The sequence below is a fragment of the Drosophila busckii genome, chromosome 2L (assembly GCF_011750605.1).
Source record: "Drosophila busckii strain San Diego stock center, stock number 13000-0081.31 chromosome 2L, ASM1175060v1, whole genome shotgun sequence".
Lineage (NCBI taxonomy): Eukaryota > Metazoa > Arthropoda > Insecta > Diptera > Drosophilidae > Drosophila > Drosophila busckii.
In genome coordinates this window covers 12,231,285-12,250,650 of record NC_046604.1, presented here as the reverse complement: position 1 = coordinate 12,250,650, position 19,366 = coordinate 12,231,285, and the positions used below count along the sequence as shown (strand labels likewise).

At 37.6% G+C, this 19,366-nt stretch overlaps 2 protein-coding genes across 3 annotated transcripts in view; one reads left to right on the top strand and one right to left on the bottom strand.

Moving 5' to 3' along the window:
* The first annotated feature begins 419 nt into the window (after positions 1-419).
* The window catches only part of LOC108607754 (receptor-type tyrosine-protein phosphatase-like N), a 33,696-nt gene continuing 14,749 nt past the window's right edge, over positions 420-19,366 (top strand). Inside the window, exons 1-2 of one of the 2 annotated variants that reach the window (XM_017998780.2) lie at positions 420-547; positions 11,532-11,810. In XM_017998780.2, coding sequence (XP_017854269.1) covers positions 11,546-11,810 — 265 coding nt within the window. In that variant the 5' untranslated portion in view covers positions 420-547; positions 11,532-11,545. Of the gene's footprint in view, positions 548-3,524; positions 3,802-11,531; positions 11,811-19,366 lie in introns of those variants that run through there. The other variant, XM_017998779.2, reaches the window with a different exon arrangement.
* On the bottom strand, positions 7,040-8,028 carry LOC108607755 (nascent polypeptide-associated complex subunit alpha). Its single transcript, XM_017998781.2, has 2 exons — positions 8,014-8,028; positions 7,040-7,898 (listed from the first exon to the last, which is right to left on the bottom strand). The coding sequence occupies exon 2, from the start codon at positions 7,885-7,887 to the stop codon at positions 7,102-7,104; it is 786 nt and encodes a 261-aa protein (XP_017854270.1). The 5' UTR covers positions 7,888-7,898; positions 8,014-8,028; the 3' UTR covers positions 7,040-7,101.

Below are 19,366 nucleotides of genomic sequence, written 5' to 3'. Positions count from 1 at the left end.
ACAATATCGGCAGCATAAGAATTAATACACTGCGCTCCAACTTTATGCCAATTAGCTCTCACGCTAACGCGCGCGCTCTCTCTCTCTCTCTCTCTTGCGCTCTTGACTCGCATTAACGTCATTGCGAGCCTGCAAAAAACACCTGCGGACTGCTGTCTGCCCACACACACACACACACACGCATATTGTTACACCCACACGGCTTGCCGGGCGCTCTCTTAAGCTCGCTCACCCAGTTGCTTGCCTCGGTTCGTTCGCTCTCTTTCTCTTGTAGCCACAAGTCCAAAGCTGAGGCCGCCGCTGTCGTCAGTCGCTGACGTTATTTGCGTCAAAAAGAAGTTGTTGCTGCTGCCACAAACAATTTTTCAACAACTTGGCCTAAAGTATTTTTTTTGCTTGTGTTTCTATATTTTTTGCAGCTCTCTCTCTCTCTCGCTAATCAGGCATTACCCAGCGCTTCAAATTAAGAAAAACAATTTGCATGTATTCGTTCATTTGCGCCAAATGTAAAAAACCACATGAGCCACGCTATAATTGTGAAATTGAGGTGAGTACAACTCTATAAATATTTATTTTATATATATGGATATAGTGTATTGTCCCAGCGCGGCGGCACTAAGTGAGTTGACCTTTTGCCACCGCGCGGCAACAGGTGCGGTCGCTTGCCTTAGGCACTTTGCCGCCTAAGCACACACAGGCCATAGCCCATATATGTAGCTAAAGGCTAATTGCCCAGCCAGCGTCAATTAGCTGCAAAGCCAACAGTGAGGCACTAAATTAATTTCATTTTAATGCGATTTGTATGCAGGTTTAGTTTTATTTTTAACTGTGCCTATGTTACAAGTTTTATTGTTACTAAACAAAGCAATTTATTGAATTGGAGCACTAAATTTGCTCTTAGAAAGCGAAGAGTGGAAGTTGCTGCAAAAAGTATGCTATACTTTTTATAAAATGCAAAGGCTAATTGAAGTTAGTATTGGAAAATGCTTAAAAGCGCTGCTAACACTTAATTTATTGAAAACAAATGCAATAATACAGTAAGCTTACTTTTTATAAAGCTGATTAACCAAGTTTAAGCGTATATAATGTTTTTAATAGTTTTTAATATATTAATAGTAATATCAAAGCGTTTGAGTTTCCAAATTCAGCTGCCAGCTTTATAAATGATATGTTGATATATTATATATCAATCTTGCCTAACTTTAATCAATCTCTCTTTGCTGGCTCAATCAGTAGCCTTGCCAAATATTTAGCATGATGCGCAGTCACGTGCATTTTTTTAGGGATTGGGGCTGGGTCAGGTGCCAGCACATGTGACTTGATTATATTTTAAGTACACATGATGACGGACAGCAGCAGCTGCTGACGCTGATGCAGAACAGCGGGTGGTGCTTCGTTTTGGGTGCTGCTGCTGTGGGTGGGTGGCGTATAATACGTTTACAATCGCATTCATCAACGACGCCAACGGCAGAAACTGACGCACACATAATGATTTTGATTGAATGCCATTGACATGACCCACGCAGGCTCAGGCAATGGTTATGCGAATAGCTAAGCCAGCGTTAATAATAATAACAGCAGCAGCAGCGGACTATTTGATGAAGACGCGTGTCAACAAGAGCAGCCGCAACAGCAGCGATGAAACACAAATATTTGTATAGCATAAACAGCAATAACAAATATATATAGCCCATCAAATTGTTAGTTGTCTGTATTTAATGCTTAAAGTAGCGCATAAAATTCATATCAGCTGATTTTATTTTGAATATCTAATCAAGGCAGGAAACACTTAACATTATCTAATTAAGTCAGCACGATAATGAGTTTTATTTTATGTTTGCAATCGACACATGGCTATTGTCATCATTATATATACATTTAACCATTCGAATTGAAATATATGCGCGTTAACTAAAATGCAAATTAAGATAAATTACACATGCCGTTGGCTCTAAATCAATTTCGCATTAATGTCTGCCAAACGCGTGTAAATTAATTACTTACGCTACGGTTGTTTTTTTTCGCTTGCCTGCAGATATGTTAACGTTTATAAAAGCTGACAGGTAATTTTTATGTTGATATGTTGACAATTTAATTACAATTTGTAAACGCAAATGATTTTTATAGCTGAGTAACTTTTACAAGTGAAGCTGCAATAAGAAATTTTTAAACATTTAGTATTTGGTGCTACTTTTCTCTATTTTAATACAATTTAATAAATATTATTTAACTGTTAGTTAGTGCTTAGCAATTTATTTACTTTAATTTATTTGTTTTTGTTTATTTCGCAAATTCCGCGAAATAATTAAAGCCTAATAGCTTTGCCTATAAAACTAAAACAACATTTGATTATGAATTGTGCTTGGGCATGAATTATTTATAAGAGCGCATTAATTTCATTCATTGAAAGTTTGTGGCTTGCTTCCAAGAAATATTTATGGCATTAATGGAGACACCTGTTTTTGTTAAGCCACCACACCCCACCACGCGCCGCACGTCGTATACTTGATAAAGCGATGCGAGTTAGCGTTTCAACTTATGCTGCTGCTGCCGTCGTCGCGCCCAGTTATTATTAATGAAATAACGCAGAGCAGACGTTGCAGACAATTAATTTTAAAAACCGAACAAATATTAATCAAAATACGCGCCAGTTGGTCAGAGAGCTCTAAGCAAGAGTTAGGCTGTTGGTATTAGCTTGGGACTTGGACGAACTTAATAAAGAAATTGTAATACAATGGCGTCATGTGCGCATCACGAAACCTCAACGACAATCCATTTAGTTAATGGGATTGCAGGCGGAGGCGACGGCGGCGACATTGAAAAACTTGCTGCAACAATAAAGCAGCAAGTTCATTCATAAAAGGCGACGCGCTAAGCAAAGCCAAACAACAAATAAAAATCAATAACAAACGCACAGGCTGTGCCAGGCCTAAAAATAAGTGTAATAAATTCGCCATATCAAAATGCTAAACACTTGACAAAACGCGAAAAATTTCGAGCTTAGTTTGCGAAATGAAAATTGTTGCCACTGTGTGTTGTTGTTGTTTAGCAGGCAGTGTGGGCTGTAGCAAGGACATGTTATGTTCGTGCTGTTGCTATTTTTGGACAGCAGAGAATTCTCAAGCAAACTGCTGCGATTGCCTCATACTTTGGGGGCGCCACCCAGCCGCCTCGAGGGGGTGGCAGCTCCTGCTGATGCGTAGGCGTGCGCGAGCTTAAAAGCTGCTGCTGCTGTTGCTGCTGCTGTTGTCTCCTGGAGCGTGGGCGACGCAACAGGAGCAAGCGAAAGCGAAAGCTTCGACGCGTGTGCCCCAAAAGCTTTGACTGTATGCAATTTCCCCTGCGCAGTCTTCACTGGAAAAGTCGCTGCTGCTGCTGCTGGAACGCTGCTTCGTTGCGATTCGTTCGTTTATTAACTGTGTGTGCGCTTCGTTGACTGCGACGCTTCGTGTGTGCGCGCTACCTGATGCTCGCTGCTTTTTGGGAGCTTCAACGGCGTTTGTGTTGTGGTCGAGCATTCAGTTCAACCTGGTGAGCTCAACGAAGTTGGTCAATAAATAGAACAGTACGGCCAAAAGTGTTGAGCGGTTAAATAAGAAAAGTCCTAGTCCAAATTCCCAGTATAGTATCCCAGTGTTCAGCTCAGTCAAGTCAGTTCAAGAGTGTGCGACGACGACGACGACATCATCATCAGCCCAGTACTGCTGCGTGGCAAGTTAAGCAAGTGCAACATATGGCAGACGTGCTCAAAATGCACGCCACTTGTGGCAACAAATTTGCAACTGCTACGGACAGCTTCTGGTAAGTTAAGCATTGATATATATTAAATACAATAAAAATGCGTAAATTGCTGCACTGCAAAGTAGGCAAATAATTTTTGTATGACTGCGCTGCCAAGTAGGCAACACTTTTTGCAAATGCAATTGCATTGTCACATTTGCATATTTGAATTGAGCTCGTGTGTCAATTTCACAATTTGTCAAACATATTCGCATATTAATATTGAAATTTATGTGCGTGCAAACGCATAAAAACACATTAACGCATAAAAACCAATTTGCGCTTATCAGCCAAACGCAATCAGCGCAGCGCCAACGCAGATAAGATATAGATACAGATACAGAATATATGCTATATAACAGATACATAAAATTTTAGGGCAAGAGTTTTACCTGCGCACTTCAATTGAATGCGTTGATTTCCAATTGATATGCAGCTGCCACACACACACACACAGGCACACACACACATGCATGCAATGCATAGGCAGTAATAAAATATGTGAACTGTCATTGCGCACATTAACAAGCTTAACGCACTTTGTGCACTATAAAAGTTAAATAATGTTGCGTTTTTTTTTTAACAAATGGTTAACAATTTTTGCTATGCCAATTGCCACACGCTTTTGCTCTTGCAACAGCAGCAGCAGCAACATGAGCTGTTAGTCCGTTGAGTGCTGCCTGCGCGCCCCTGTAAGCGGCTTTGTCAAGCAGGATGTGCACAATTTCCATGAAAATTGAAAAAAAAAATGAGAATGTACTGGCTACCCTTAGATAACGTTGTTGGCAGCACACAGCCACTGGCTTATAATTTGTTGCATGCAACAAATGCACAAATTGCGCATCATCATGCACCAGCAAATTTCTACTGCGAAGCACTCAGCCCAGGGGATTAACTCTGCTCTACTCTGTACCATTCTCTGCTTTTTTTTTTTGCTGCAGCTTTTCACTTGAAATTCAGTTTTTTGTTTAGGTATTAGCAAATGGAAATGCAAAGAGTTTTGTTTTTCTATTTTCAATAATATTTATGGCAAGCAAAGAATTTTTTCCAATATTTGTATTTCCATGGAAATAGAAAATATTGTGCGATGAATTTGAATTTTGCTTAAGCTGCTTATACAAATAAAAGTGTTGCTAACTGCGCAGCCCACGCGAAATCTGAATAAAAGTTAGAAATTAGAAAAGAAAATTGCTTGCCTCAATCGCAATCTTGTTGTTGGCCAACTTGGGCCAGCTTGGGTTGGCTGATAAATGGCGAACAGCTGGCGACTTTGCTTTTCAATTGCCAAGCGCTTATCTAATTGCTTTTCATGTTTGCACATAAAGCAAAGCAAGGACCTTTTTTCACGCTGAGCTGCCACAATTATGAAAGTGTTGTGGCTTTGAAATATAATGCGAGATAAAAGTAAATTTGTTAGCATCAGTTACACAAAGGTAAAAGTCCTAAATCAAGCACAAAACGGATATAAAGTCATATGGCGATATGTTTGGCTATCAATTTGCTTTGGTTTTGGCGTTAATAAAAGCGCCCTGAAGAGCTCTAAAGTGCAGGCAAACAGCTGCGCGTGTGGCAGCATCAAATCAAACGACAGACCAAACAAACACTTCGAAGTCAAGACGCACTCAAGTGCGACGAAGCAAACACGTTTCGACCTTTAACCTGCTGCCAGTTGGGCCCATCATTAGCTGCCAGCCTTAAGCAGCGCCTTTGGTCCTGATGAACTGCGCCGATTGTAGCGCTAAGCAAATGCCCAAGCAACAGATCTGCGCTTGGCTTAACATGCACTGGAAGAAAAGTTGTTAGCGCAGGCGGTAAATAATAAAAATTAACAAAGTAAAAATATAACATTTTGTGTGTGTCAAAATTTACTTGGGAGGCAAAGGGCTGCAAATTCTATAAGTTAATTTTAAGCAACGTCTCGAACATTTCAATAATTAAAATCAATTTGAGCTTCGCAAATTGTTTTTGAATTTATAACGAAATTGTTAAATGTTTAAATAGCGCATTAATTTTTTTTTGTGCACACACACACACATAAAATAGTAAAAGGCAGATTTCATGCTCAAACGCACAAGGACTGACAGTCGCAAGCTGGCAAACAGGACAGCAGCAAGGATAAGACAGGCAGGCAGGCAAATCCTTATCGGCTTTTGGTCAAGCAAATGCGCAACGAAATGTAAAGCTGAAAATCAACTTGAATGCCCAAAATGGCCAAAAGACCAAATGAAAGCAACACCAAGAAAAATAAAAAAACAAAACACCTCAAGTGGCCAACAAAACTTGGCCGCAACAACTTTATAAACGTTTTGGGGCAACAGCAAAAAAAAAAAAAATACTTTTGTGGTTTGTGTAACGAAACAAAATGAATTTTAATGCACAAAACTTGAAATTGTTGTCGAAACTTTAGTTGCGTTGCTATTTTAATTTGCAAAGCTTAAGAGAGCAACTTAATCAATTTTCTGTGGAAATTTTTATTTAAAATTTCCTGCACGACTTGCAAAACTAAAGCCCCCTTTAACGGCTGCTGCTGACGACAGCTGCAAATTGAATGAAATTAAGCCGCAAGTTAGAGTAGGCGTGGCACATCTATTAAGTGGCCGAGGTTTGGGGGTTTCGCTTCGCATCGCTTTTGTCTACAGCAGCACAAAAGCCATTTTAATTGAATATCTTCCAACTGCTCGACTCTTGAATGGCTGCCGCACCTGCCACAGCAGCAGCAGCGTGGCAAGCTGCTTAACAATCAAATTTTCGCCAAATGCTCGAAATTTTTTAATGAATTTCAGCGCCAAACTCAAGAGTGCAGCAAAAATTATGACAGCCAAGAGCAGCAATAAAAACAAAGTTGTTGCTGTCATAATAATTATAAAATAAGAAAATTGTTGGCAAACAAAGTTAGTTAGGCAAAAGTTATAGTTGCAATAACAATAATCTACAGTATTTGATTATAATTAAGAACTTCAAAAATAAATGCAAGCCATAATAACAAAAATGGCAACTTAGTTATCAAATAACAAATTAAGTGTCAAACAAAAAGTTAAAGTTTGAATTCCAAAACAAATACAAATGTGTGCCATGTTTTGGATAAAAAATTGCAAGTTCCAGATAATAAAATTGCAAGTTATAGTTATCGAATTGCTAATGTTTAAATATTAAGTGTCAAAAAATCAAATACAAATGTTTGCAATGCAGTTGATCAGCTGTTTGGCTATATTTTGACTTTAATTAGTTTGATTGGCAGCTCAAAAAAAACGCATACAAATATTTGTATGCAGCTTGGCTATAGCTTGACTTTATTGTTACTAAAAATTTACAGCTTGCTGCTTAGCAGCCTATGGTCAAGTCCATTATGGCATTGACTACATCGCTATTGTGTCGCAGCAGCGCTTTGATGGCCTTGCCACGAGAGCAAACCGCCTGCATCATGACCAGCTCAATGTCCTTTTCATCCAGCGCGGCAGCAGCAGCCGAACCTACAGCAGCAGCGGCATCCTCGTCATCATCATTGCCACCAGCTGAGGCAGTGGCCGAGACAGCGTCGTACTTTGACTGCGTGGAGCTGGGATTAATGTCGTTGAGAAAACGCTCGGCAGCTTGAGTTGTAGCCGCATTCGAAGTGTCCTCAATGCGTACTTCGCCAAAGCATATCAATGTCTTGGTATTGGGACACTTGTATACCTCCGGCTGATCTATAATGAGCAGCACATTCTTGGCCTTGCGCATGGTGATACGCGAAACATTCTGCACCGGCTCCAGATCCAGTTTCATGAGCAAGCGACGCGCTTTCTTTTCCCCACGCGAATGTTTCATAAAGCTGAGCAGCTCATTGGGTTGCGGCTCCTTCTTGGCAGTCACAGCTTCTGCTGTTGCTTTATCATCATCATCATCTTCGCTAGCTGATGAGCTGCTGCTGCTGCTGCTCGAAGCTGTCTCGCAGTTCGCTTTGCTGCAGCAGGCAGCTGCCTCCGATTGCTGCAAGCAACTCAGCAGCTTTTGCATAGTTGCCGCCTTGGATTCCACTTTGGTATCGGCTGCAGTTGCTGCCGCTAGAGCTGAGGCAGCTGCAGCCTTGGCAGCTGCCATTTTCTTCATCTTTTGCTTTCTGCCCATCTTAGCTTACACTGAAATTAGCTGAAAGTTGAGCAGCAATTTATTAACTGTGTGTGTGTGTGTGTGTGTAAAAAATAATTTCTATAATAATTTTCTTAACTTTTCTGAAAGTAATTGCAAACTTGCCTTTGACACGTGCCTGTTAAACTTGAGCGTAAGCAGTGAAAAAGAGTTAAGTTGGCTGCGCTGCAGCTTCAGCTACAGCTGCAGTGTTGCATAATGCGCTAAGCGTTATCGATATTTTAATTTAAATATAATTTAATATAAATTGCATAGCTTATGTTTAGTTTTGCTTTGTATTATTAAATTAATAATATTGCACAACACTCTAATTAACTAATTGAAACTCAAAGCGTTGACAAAGTTGAATTTGATTAAAATGTGCGATTGAATTGCAATCGAAATAAGTTGCATGCAACTTGCAAATGTTGCAAGTGGAAAGCGTAGTGAATGTGAGAACATAAAAAATAAAATGAAAAATGCAAAGCGTAGAATAAAAGCCAAGCGTATGTGACTAGTAAAGCAATTGACAAAGACACATAGAGAGAGAGAGAGAGAGTGAGAGCGAGTTTCTTACATTTTAATTGCAATGCGCGACAGGAAGCGACGGCAAGCCAAAAATACAAACGCAGGGCTTGCCACACAATGTTGCAAGATTGACAGTAACAAGTGCATGCGCTTATACGCCTACAAATAGTTGCATGAAGGGCAGCGTAATGGGCGTGTCACTGTCAGAGGCTGCACATTTGCTCTTAACTTAATTAAAAATAGCAAAAGCTGCCACTGCCACTGCCGCCATTAGCCTTGCAACTCTATTAGCCTCAGCCCCCCAGCAGGCTGCACTTGTTGATGGGCAAACAATTTTCAGCATATCCAATGCCATTTGTATATAGATATATATGTCAAGAGTAGTTGCAACTTGCAGATATGTGGCACTTGGACTTGAATTTTATATAAAAAGCATTTGCAAAATTAAGCAGCTTTACACAAGTTTCTTTTGAAAAGTTGCATTAATTTATTTAAGGCTTGTCTTTTATCATTTTTTGTATGTTGGCTTCCTTTTTACTACTTCCTGAGCTGCTGTCTGACTTGCACTTTGTGTAAACCTCTTCCGCAATTAATAAATTATGCACTCTAGTCGAAGCGCGGATGTCGCTTGGCCATTGTTTTAATGGGCAGGCAGTGCGGCGGGTTGTTGCAACGCTTGTTGCTGATGCGATTTTAATTGCTGCACAGTTTTAATTAAAGTGTATGGCAAATAAAATAAAATGACTGGCACGACAATTATGTATTAAAGGTCGAGCCTTGCTGCTTAATTGAGTTGCAGGCAAACTAATCAAATATTCCGTTTACGGCCAATAAATTTATATTACGTACCAAAAAGCGGCTTACAACTTTTCCGTCCTGTGGGGCCTACAACTGACAGTTGTAGCAAAGTTGCGTCCTTTTTTCTTCTTTGCTGTGCCACAGCACGTTCGTTAGATGATTAATTATGCCGTCGCATATGTTGCACTGTCATGCGGCAGCGCCTCAAACTTTTTTGCAGCTTTAGTTTGAAGTAAAATCAACGTCATTGCATTTGCCTGGCTTTAGTTCAAGGCAAGGACGCGCGCTCTAGTTTAAGCACATTAATCATTCAGCTTATGCCGAATGATTGAAAACACATCGCTTGAGACTTTGACTTGTAGTTCAAAAGTTGCCGCAGCACATAACTAATGCTATTTAATTATTCGACATTAGATGTCTTGACTTTGATTTGTTTGCAATTTTACAGCTGAGCGGAGTCAGCTAAGCGAGAGGATGAACATTTTAATTGAATTCCTGTGAGCCTTCACAATTCAATTTAGCTAAGAGTGGAAAAGAAAATAGTTTCATTTATTTTATTTAATTTATTGCGTAATTTTTTGTTATTAGTTGCTATAATTTTAAATTGAATTCTTAACAGAATTTTACAAAATTAATTTTGTTAATGCTGTTGCCACAAATTGTGTGCTGTGTTTTATCTTTTGTTTGCCAACATATAAATAAAAAAAAGAGAGAGAGAGAGAGAGAGTGAGAGACTATCACACACACACACACCTTTTGTTTGTGAGCTACACATGTTTATTTTTATAGAAGCAGCTTGACAGGTAATTGCATTTGATGCGACTGCCACCTTGGCTTAATATTTGGACACATTTACAAGTCTACAGTTTCAGCAAGGATTTGCTTATGCTTACATTTCACTTTGTTGTTGTTGTTGCTGCTGCTTTTGTGGCTGCTGAGTCCAGCGCTGAGCTTAGCAAATAATAAGAAATTCCATGCTGTTGCCCTTGGCTGGCGCAGCCCAAAAATATGTCAAGCTGCCACTCAGTTTGAGGCAGCAACAGAAAAATAAAACCCTAGCTGATGCGGTATCCATTGAAGCGGCAAAGAAAATCAATTTCCTTTTTACCTGCTGCTGGCAAAATGAAGTCTGACATTTATTACCATATAAACAGCAAAGAGAAATAAGTAAACGAGGCAAAGGGCGAGGACGCAAAAACTGCAGCGCAACAATGCTCTAAACTTATAAGCCACACCACCCACCCACCCACACACCCACACACTTCCTGCTTGCGCAGCCTCCCCACGCAAACGCTTAAAAAGGATGTAAGCTGATTGTGTATTGTGCATATTGTAAGAAATATGGCTGCGCCGGAAAGCCAAAACTTGCTCCACTCACAAATAAATGCAATTTTCCGCACAAAGGCGCCAACGCACAGTGGAACAAAAACGCGCACAACAAGCGTAGCGTATGATGATTAATTTTCTGTTTTTATGAAAAGACAATTTTTTGTGCCAGTGATAAATGTTGAACCATAAGATTTATTGTTGTATTTTTATAAGAAAACAGTTAGGCTAAACTTTTGCTATGTTACTTGCAATACTTTTATGCATTTAAAAGTTTAAGCTACTAAAATGCAGAGTTAGCTTAATTTTGTACAATTTGTATAACAAAAATATGCGTGAAATGAATAAATAAAATTAGAAAAAAATAAAATGATGCTTGAAAGTATTTTAAATAAAAAAAAAATTGGCTTTTAAAAATAAATAGTGAATAAAATATAAATACATGCATGTAATAAATAATAAAAATTAAATACATATAAATAATTTTTAGCTAAATGACTAACTAACTGAAAAAAATAAATAAAATAAGATAAAAAATAAAATAAGAGTTATATGAATGCTTGAAAATATTTTAAATTAATGAATAAAATATGAATGAATGTTAAACAAGTAATAAATATGAAATACTAATAATTAATTTGAAACTAATTGACTAATTGTAACTGATATAAATAAATTAATTTCGAAAAAAATAAAATATGAGTTAGCTAAATGCTTAAAAATATTTTTATTAAAAAAAAGTTTACTTTTAAAAATAAATAGTGAATAAAATATAAATAAAAAATTTATTTTTTATTTTTTAACAATTAATTTAAATTAAGAGCTATCGATGGAGTTTGCGCTATGGCAGCAGCGAACTTCAGAAATAATAAAAATGAAATACAAAATTAATTTTCAACTAATTAACCAAGTTTAAGGCTGCCTTTAATTATTTTCAAAGCTCAACTTTACTATTTTTATGTACTAAATTTGTTTTTTTTTTTCACTTGCAGGTGGGCCAATTATCATGGCATGCAATGTAATCAGTCAGCAGCAACAACTACAGCAACACCAGCAGCAGCAGCAGCAGCAGCGGCGGCAGCAGCATAAGCCAACAAATACAGCAGCATCGAGCAGAACTTTTACCAAGAAGCATTATCCAATAGAATCGTACTCTCTAAAGCTATTGAATATTGCCAATCAGCGGCAATTTGTTTATTCGACAGCGCCACTGTTGCTGTTGTTGCTGCTCCTCAGCCGCGGAGACTTCGCAGGCGCGGAGGGTAACGTTGGTAAGTGCACACTACACTACATTCTTATTTGCAACAACAACAACATGCAACATCATCGCCAACCACAATGCGCACTCTGTGTTGCTGCTGCTTGTTGGCCCTGACATGTTGACTTGTTTTGTTTGTTGGTTGTTATTGCGGCAACAACATTTACAAGTTTAATTAAAACTTTGACGCAGCAAACTGCAAATCCAAAGTGCCACACACTGCTGTTGCACGTGCCACACACACACACACAGAGTAAGAGAAAAAACATGTGAGCGGAACGGAGCACATGAATTCTCTAACAAGATTGCTAATGCAAATGTTTATGCCATGTCATGACAGCAGCCAATTGGTCCCACTGTGACTGTCACATGTGCCACAAGTCGCTGCATATGTGTGCGTGTGTCTGTTTGACCGGAAGTGCAGCCAGCGTTGCGCCTGTTGAGCCAGTTACAGTTTTTGCAATTCAATTATGTCGCCTAAATGGCAAACGCCATTTATATTTTATTTTAAGTGCAGCTACAGTGCCGCCAAAATGTTGTTGACAGCAGCTCGAGTGCATGAATTAGTTAAAAGCGCGTATAGTTTGTATTGAATTTTAAACAAAATCTTAAGCAATTTGTTTATTTTAGATTGAAAAGGTAAGCTAAGCTTTAAACTATGATTAGTTACTTTTATTATAAGCAATTATCTTAAATGTACAAATAATTATTATTAATTTATTTATTATGCATTTATTATTAGTCAATAATTTCATTGAAATCAAATATAATAAATTAGTTCGACTATTTTTGACGCTTAATTAAATAAATAACTTGAATCTTTTTAAAATTTTTTAAAATTTTAAGTAGTCAGATTATGTTCAATTATTTTTCATTAGTTTGCATATTGTTTTAGATTATTTCTTACTATTTTCTTAATCATTTTTGACTATTAATTGAAATGTTTTCAATTATTCTAAGTTGTTAGTTTACTTTTGTTTGTTTTGATGTGTTTTTCTATGATTATTTGCTTTTATTATTAGCAATAAACTGCAATGAATTAATAACTATTATTTTTTTATTTATTATGCATTTTTAATAGTCATTAATTTTTATTGAAATTAAATATAATAATGTTAGTTAGACTATTTTTGACTCTTAATTAAATAAATAAGTTTTCAACTTTAAACTTTTTAAATACTCAGACTATGTTTAATTATTTTTCATTACTTTCCATATTGTTTTAGATAATTTCTTACTATTTTCTTAATAATTTTTGACTATTAATTGAAAAGTTTTCAATTATTTCAAGTCGTCAGTTTACTTTTGTTTGTTTTGATGTGTTTTAGTATTAAAATATTTAACACTACAATTATATACCATAACTTTTATATATGGTAAGTAAGTAAAATGCCTAAAAAATTAAACACTCAACAAAACTGAAACCCAGTAACTGATTTGTTATAACTTTAAAGTCCAATTAGGGTCAAAGCAGCGTCAAAGTGGCAAAGCTTAAGCTGCTTATGGGTTCGCCCAATTATAAAAGCAAACAAGCGACATTGTAAGTTTTCATGTTGTTATAGACGAGCTGAAAACATAAATATTTGTATTTGATTTGATTGTTATGGGCTTCAATAATTTGTTTTTCGTTGCTGCTGCTGCACAAAAGAAAAATTTGCAAGGCTTCTGTTGCTGCTTGTTTAACAAGAATTCAAATCCAAGCAGCTACGGCTTATTGCAATTATATAAAATATAGCAAAATGAAAGCAGCTGCAGCTCTTGTGCACAACTGTACCGTGTACCTATGGCAACAACTAGTTGCGCTGCTGCTGCGCTGCTGCTGCAGCTGGCTGCAAATTCGTGACGCATGCACATCAGCAATCAACCCACATGTGTTTTGAGCAGAGCCAATGATATGCAGCTGCCTATAGCCATCTCGCTCGCACGCTTCCAGTTGTGCATAGCAACAGGCAACAGAGAGTCCTGGGATTTATTGATTGCCACAGCCTCACAGCTCGTAGGCAACGAGCATCCTGTTGCTGCTGCTGCTCGGCCACAGATAAATGCTTTGACTTGTCATGTTGCACACACTCAACTGAGAGTGGGGGGCATGGGTGTGCACTGCTTCTGTATAAATTAGTGGGCAGTCTGCAAAACTCTTGTTGCTGTTGGCAACCCACAGCAGCAACAGCAGCATCATTAGTAGCAACTAACGTTGCTTGCAGCTCGAGTTGCAGCATAAAATTTAATTAACAACTGCGACGGGTCAACTGGCAAATGCTTTAGTTGTAGCCTTTGAACTTTTATGCCATAACAAGTGCAAGTTTATTAAGCAAAACTTTGCACTCGCTTCAATCTTTTGCATTTATTCATTTAATTTGCATTGTAAATATTTGTGCAGCGCTTTGGTCGTTGCTTGCAAATGCGTTGAAATATATTTTGCCAACATCATTAGTTTTAAGTGAAATTGTTGTTGTCGTTTTTTATTTATATGCATGGATTTTATTTATTTGATGCTGCTGCGGGCAGAAATCGATACAAGCGCAAACAAAATGGCGTCTCATAAATGTCTTGTGTGTGTGTGTGTAATAAACTGCAGCTGACTGCGCATTGACCACAGAGTTATTTAAACAAAGCTGCAGCTCAAAGTTATTGTTTAACTAAAAGCTTTTGCCTTGCGGCTGCTGCTGCTGCTGCAAACTACAAATTGAATGAGCTCTAGTTGCATTTTGGGTAAACTAAATTAAAATATTACTCTATGCACACTTGAAGCCATTGAAGTGTAGCTTTTAATTAAATTCAACAGTTGCCAAGAGTTTGCTTTGTTGTTAAATCAATTAAAAGTTTGCTTGCATATTTAACAAATATGAAAGCTTCAATTTTATTTAAGCTTGCAGCTTTATCATTGCGTATACGCAATATTTAAGCCATCAACTCAACAGTTAAATGCTGCTAACTTTTGTGCAATTGCTAAAGTTGACAAAACGTCGTCTGAGTGCCACACAAAGCTGCAACAATTTGTGTTGCAGGCGTCACTTGCCATGCTATTGTCAGTAATTGCAGCAGCTTACAACTTGCGACGGCAAATTGAGCGCTCAACATTGAGAGCAGCAAAAAGAATTGCAACTGCGCTTTTAGCTGGCGCTGTCCTCGAAGCATCTAAAGATGTGCACAACAGTGCGTAGCAAGAATATGTTTACACTCGCTGCGAGCTCAATGAGCCAGAAATAAACAGACTGCAATTTTGTTGCAATTCATTGCGCACAGGCGAGCTGCAGCAAGCGACAGAGATGAGATGAGTTGAGTGTCAGTTAAATGAAATTTGCTGCGCTGCAATTATTTTTCATGCCTCAGCGTTTTGTGAGTTTGCCTTAGTGAAAGTTGGAAATGCTTTACTTTTGCTAGCTGGCGGCTCAGATATGAACTTGTTTCATATCAAAACTTGCTATAACCTGCGCATGTTAAGCAAACAAATTGCAGTAGCTGACAGCAATGCGCTTGACAAACGCATGAGACTTGAATATTCATAAGCAGCAGCAGCAAAAGTTCAAAATTGAAATTCAAGTTTGTTCTGAGGCGTGAATTGAAATATGCGCTGCAAAGTATGCAATGCAAAACTTTAAACACTCTTCAAATTCAATGCAGGCAACAAAACTTTAAACACTCTCCAAAAATTCAATGCACACTGCATCAAATTCATTATCTTATGTAACTTAAGCTTCTGGGCTTGCGGCTTACGTTGCGTATGCTTGTTATAATCAATTATAAGTCGTTCGCTGTCATGTACACATAAGTCCAAGACAATTGGAAGTGAAGCGCTCATATTGCAGTTAGCAGCTTTACGTTATCTATGGAGCGCCATAACAATTCAATTATGTGTGCCAAGCTTTGCAACAATATGCGGCAGACAGGCGTGGCATGCTACGCTGCTGCTGCTGCTATTGACTGTCAGCCAAGTTAATTAAACTTGCCAGATCTAATTAAGTGATGAAACTCGAAACAATAGAGCAGCAGTCATATTATATATCAATGTGTGTGTGTCCCACCTTGCTGCCCCATAGACTGCGCGAACTAATGAGTAATAACTGTAATCATCTATAAAATTCCATTTAGACACATATTTATAATAATAAGCCAAAGCCTTTGGCATACAAAATATGCCATCAAAATTAAGCTTTAATATTTGCTACAGTTGCTGTGCGTGTGTGTGTGTGTGAAGTGCAAATATGCGTAAAATTGCGCACAGCGAAAACACATTTGGCATATTAAAAATAAAATGTCGCAAACAAAGGAGCAGCAAACCAGAGATAAACAGTTATTACCCTATGTAACGGTAACCTTATGTTGCACACAAATCGTTTTGAACTTAAAAAACATAAAAGAAAACATAACAATAAAATATGTTTACATGCTAAAGCAAAACGCAATAGTTGAGCTTAAAAATAAAAATTAAAGCAGCTGAAATTTTATATTTGTTACTAACAAATTTTATTAAATTTAATTTCAAGTCGGCTCATTAAAGTACAAAATTCAATGCAATAAAATAAAGTTTTATATTTTCTACAAAGTTTAAATTAATTTGCACAAAAATTCTTCTAATAATGAATTGAAGTCTTTATGCATTTTATTTTTATTTGCCAACTTTTTGAGTTAAAAACTCTAAAGCGCATAAACCACACACATCAATTTAACTTTGAGCTTAAGCTTTTTTTTTGACTGGCTTTGGACTTTTAACAGAAATTTGTTAAGACTGCGGCACAGCAGGAAATGCGTTAACTCTTGACTTGAAAGGGGCTATAGAAAATATATGTGCGTACCCAAAGCTGCTGCTGCTGGACCTAAAGCCTAAAGGGCTGCTCTGCTGTGCGCTGTTTGTATTTAGCATATGGCTTAGGGCGTGGCACACACACACACACGCAATTACTTTGTTGGCACTTGGGCTTAAAGCTTTTGAAGTTTATGTTTTTGTATGCGCTGCTTATTGTCAATGTTTGCTATTTTATGCTCGGCAATGAGCACATTAATTTCTAACAGCAAACTAGCAACAATAACGAGTAGAACAACAGTTATATACGTAGCTTATGTGAGCATAATTTATGTAAATGTATTTATTGCTTGTTGAGCGGCGGCCAAAAGAAATCCTTGCCGCAAAGTAAATAAATGTTAATTTCATGCTAATATTGTTTATGTTGTGCAGCGTGTGTAAGGTGCAAAGTCATGCACAACACGCACACACACACACTTACACACAAACAACAAGTTGGCCTAAGCAGCAGATAAAAAATAAAACAAGTTAAAGCTAAGTTAACTAAACGTGTGCGTAGGTGATTTTTGCTGCTGCGTATGTATTGCTGTGTGTGTGTGTGTGCTACTTTTGCATGTGTATTGGTGTATGTGTGTGTGTTTGCTTCACATACTTTTGCTTGTATTTGCATGTTAGGCGCCCTTAGGCTTAGCTATAAAAAAGAAATACACACAGCAACAGCTGTTTACACACACGTACATTTATGCCTTGCAGGCGTGGCAACGCCCATATATTTGTTTTGCCTTTTGGCCACACAATTTAATAAGAATTGGATTTTTATGTCGCACACATGCGTTGGCTTGTGGCTAATTTTGCAACGCACCACCCACTCAAGCAAACCCAACCACCCACCCTTTTGTGTATATAGCTTAACCTTTTGTGCTAATGATTTGATTTATCTGCGGCAATAACATTATTTGCACGCTATATAAATAAATAAATTAGTAGCCATAGCAAGCATGTAAAACCATTGCATACTTCGTGGGGCACTGTACTTACTTTCATTTGCGTGCAGCGCAATTTAGTTGCTGTGACTAGCTTCAATTGCCTTAATTGATTTAGCATTTCAACAAATTAGCGACAAACCAAAATTATAACAAATGCATTCATTATAAATCAAATTCCAAACGCCATTCAAACGACTGTTTGGCAATTAAGCAAATTATATTTTATGCCAATTAATTTCGAAATTCAATATAAATATTTGTTTTTATCTGCAGCAAGCAGCACGCTGCGCTTTATTGTTGCCCAAGCCTGTAATTTATGCAAGCAAAAGGCGCAAAAGAAATCTAATGAATTTTTATGCCAAGCTACGTAATGAAAAGAGCGAGAGAGCAAGAGCGAGTGACTCTGCAAATTAATGAAAATTCATGAACAATGCTGTTGGGCTTGGGTTTTGGGGTCGAGGCACATTAATGAGTGTAATTGAAATGCTGCCTATACATTAATGAAAGCAAAGCGTTGAGACAAATGCGAGTCGCTGCTGTTTATTATTTTTATGGCTAATTGCAAAATTAATTGCGCATTAGAAAAACGAATAAAATTTTAGGGAAACAAAATCAAAAGTCAGTTTACTATTTGCGCTTGAGCTGAGCAGCAAGTGATGCAGAAAGTTCCCCTAATACCTGAGAGCTCATAAATCTCGTTCGCATTGCCGCAGGACCTTTGCTGACTGTGCACGTCCCTCATTATCAGTGCCACTGAGAATTTCATTGCGTTTGCCAATAACTGACTCAAAGGCCTGGCCCAAATAACCTCAACCTCAGCAGCATGAGTTCGCTTCTAATGAAGTCTGCTCAAAGCAAAATGCAAAAGCAAAAGCAACTGCAAACTGATTTTATTATGCAAAGCATTGGACTTGGACTTGTGCGTCTCTCATTGCATTTGTCAAAGCAAATTTCTGTGGAAATGGTCAAAAGCTGATTTATGCGCATTGCAGCTTAGCAATTTGTCGTTAGAGATAAAGATGAAAAATATTAAATTTGAATTTAAATCGAATGCGAACAAATTGAAGCTGCTAAAACTTTTTGTTTTTAAGCAAAGCGAAGCGTTTTAATTAAAGTTTGAGCGCAATTTATTACACAAAATTAACTAGATAAGAGCTAGAGAGCAGTCTCTGGGTCAAAGTTCATTTTGCATGCATAAATAATGACGCCAGAGCCTTGAGCGTTCGTCTGTCTGTCTGTCCGGCCGGCCGGCCGAATGGCCAATGAGTGGACCCTTTAAAGGCACTTAAACCACTTGATAAAAGAGTGGCTAAGAGCGTAAGCATAAACAAGATAAACACAAGCAATCATCATGCACAATGCTGCTCCAGCCACCAGCCACCAGGCCACAGTGTTGATCCTTTAGTGCAAACGGGAATTCCGCACAGCACACACAACAAAAAAACAAAAGCAACAAAGGCAACCAAAAGAACGTTAGGCAAGAGTTTTATGTGCTTAATCTTATTGCCCCTTAGTGCGCTGCTCAAAAATAAAAATGTGTAAAGTCGGTTGAGAACGACATTAGCAGACCCTATAACATAAATGAGTTATATATTGTACAAATTGCACAAGCAAAAATAAATTATTGTGTGTAATAAAAGCAAACTAATTTAACAACAAAATACACAACTGAATGTAATGGAATTTTATAAACAAATAAAAGCAACTTCAAATAAATTGAAATAAAATAAAGTTAAATAAGCTTAAATTAAATTAGTAGCCAGCACTCAGCAGCTTTAGTTAATATTAATTTGTCTAATAATTATTCTAGTAAATAAAATAAATAATTAATAAATTGAT